The 1,705-nt window shown below is 38.5% G+C and overlaps 1 protein-coding gene across 1 annotated transcript in view; it reads left to right on the forward strand.

Annotated features, from left to right (window-relative positions):
* The window catches only part of LOC107087399 (dual oxidase 1-like), a 34,831-nt gene that overhangs the window by 1,741 nt on the left and 31,385 nt on the right, over positions 1-1,705 (forward strand). Inside the window, exons 4-8 of the mRNA XM_015378967.1 lie at positions 559-661; positions 760-932; positions 1,017-1,192; positions 1,284-1,402; positions 1,484-1,621. Of these exons, the coding sequence (XP_015234453.1) occupies positions 559-661; positions 760-932; positions 1,017-1,192; positions 1,284-1,402; positions 1,484-1,621 (709 nt within the window). The remainder of the gene's footprint in view (positions 1-558; positions 662-759; positions 933-1,016; positions 1,193-1,283; positions 1,403-1,483; positions 1,622-1,705) is intronic.

Here is a 1,705-nt window from a genome sequence, read left to right on the forward strand (position 1 = left end):
CACTTTTTTGGTAAATTCCATAAAATGAACTGAAAAGGGCAGGAAAGCATATTAAAAAAACATATAAAAATGACTTTTAATGTAAATATGAATATATTTTTATTATACCCTCCAATAGAGTAATTAGCAGTCTTTTTCATACAATATCTACATTTTTCAGTCTAATCAATCATTTCTGCCATGCAGACAAGCTCACAGAGTTAGTCACAGTCAGAGAAACAGGACTACACTGAAAAAAAAAAAACGATCTCAAACAGATACAGACAAAGGTGTTGATGGCAGCAGCACAGCTGTTTAATAAAAACACACAAAGTTTGGCAGCATTCCTCTCTATAGCTATATTCTGTGTGTTTTACAATTAAACAATAGGAATGAACCGCACTCGTATTTTATTGATAATGAGGAAAACCTTTGCTAAGTTTAAGGGGCTTTGTTACTTTTGCAAACCTCTGTCCTATAAAGATGTCTTCTATTCTTAATAATATATATTCCTATAACATTGGATTATTTCTGCTTGTTGATAAAAAAGATTAAATATATACATGTGTTTTTTTTTAGAGTGCCAACATGAAGTCAGGTCAAGATGTTGATGAGCTCCTGATGGGCATGGCGTCTCAGATCGCAGAAAAAGAAGATAACATAGTTGTTGAGGACCTCAGAGGTTTTTTTTTTTTATTATGATCTGTTTTTTCCAATTTTTTACTGTTTGATATTAAATTATTATTAATTATGATCCTAACATAGTGTCGACTTTGATAGATTACTTGTATGGACCTCTGCGATTCAGCCGCACAGATCTGGTGGCATTGACCATCCAGAGAGGGAGAGACTTTGGTCTGCAAAGTTACACTGAGACCAGAAGAGCGCTGGACCTGCCGCCTGTGAAGACGTTTGAAGAAATTAACCCTGAGCTCAGCAGAACCAACCCACAGGTCACAGCTACGGCCTCCTAAAACAGTTTCATTTATGGAAGAAATTCTGGCAGTTGAACAGAGTTGTGTGTTCTGCACCGACAGCTGCTGCACGATGTTGCAGAGCAGTACGGCGGAGACATCTCCAAACTGGAGCTCTTCCCTGGAGGATTGCTGGAGTCTACTGATGGTCCTGGACCAGTTTTTACTGCAATAATTCTGGATCAGTTTGAACGCATCCGAAACGGAGACCGCTTCTGGTTTGAGAACAAACAGAATGGGTAATCCTTTGGACTTTACATCGTTTTAATAGAGCAGCTTCTTTACAGTTGCTGCTCTCTAAATCTGTTCTCACTGTGGGAACATTTCTAGTTTGTTTACAGATGAAGAGATCCGGAGAATCCGCAGTGTCACATATCAAGATGTCCTTATAGCTGTCACCAGCGCAGAGCCCACTGATTTACAGAAAAACGTCTTCTCATGGATGAGTGGTAACGATTTAACAGAATTATTGTTTCTTTGTTTTAAATCAAAAATATACTGGTAGAAAAACTATATATATATTTTTTTAGGTGACCCCTGTCCCCAGCCTGCACAGCTGGAAGCATCGATGCTGCATCCATGCACCAACTTCACTACCCTTAATTACTTTGATGGAAGCCAAGCTGGCTTTGGGATCTCCATCATCATTATGTGCCTTTTCCCTGTTGGTTTGTATTGTTTTCTATTTTTAAGGCTCATTAGAGGCCTGATTTTCAAAGAATACGAATAAAGGTCACTAAAGTGCCGGGGCT

Source organism: Cyprinodon variegatus, unplaced genomic scaffold, assembly GCF_000732505.1.
Source record: "Cyprinodon variegatus isolate N-32 unplaced genomic scaffold, C_variegatus-1.0 Scaffold183, whole genome shotgun sequence".
NCBI lineage: Eukaryota > Metazoa > Chordata > Actinopteri > Cyprinodontiformes > Cyprinodontidae > Cyprinodon > Cyprinodon variegatus.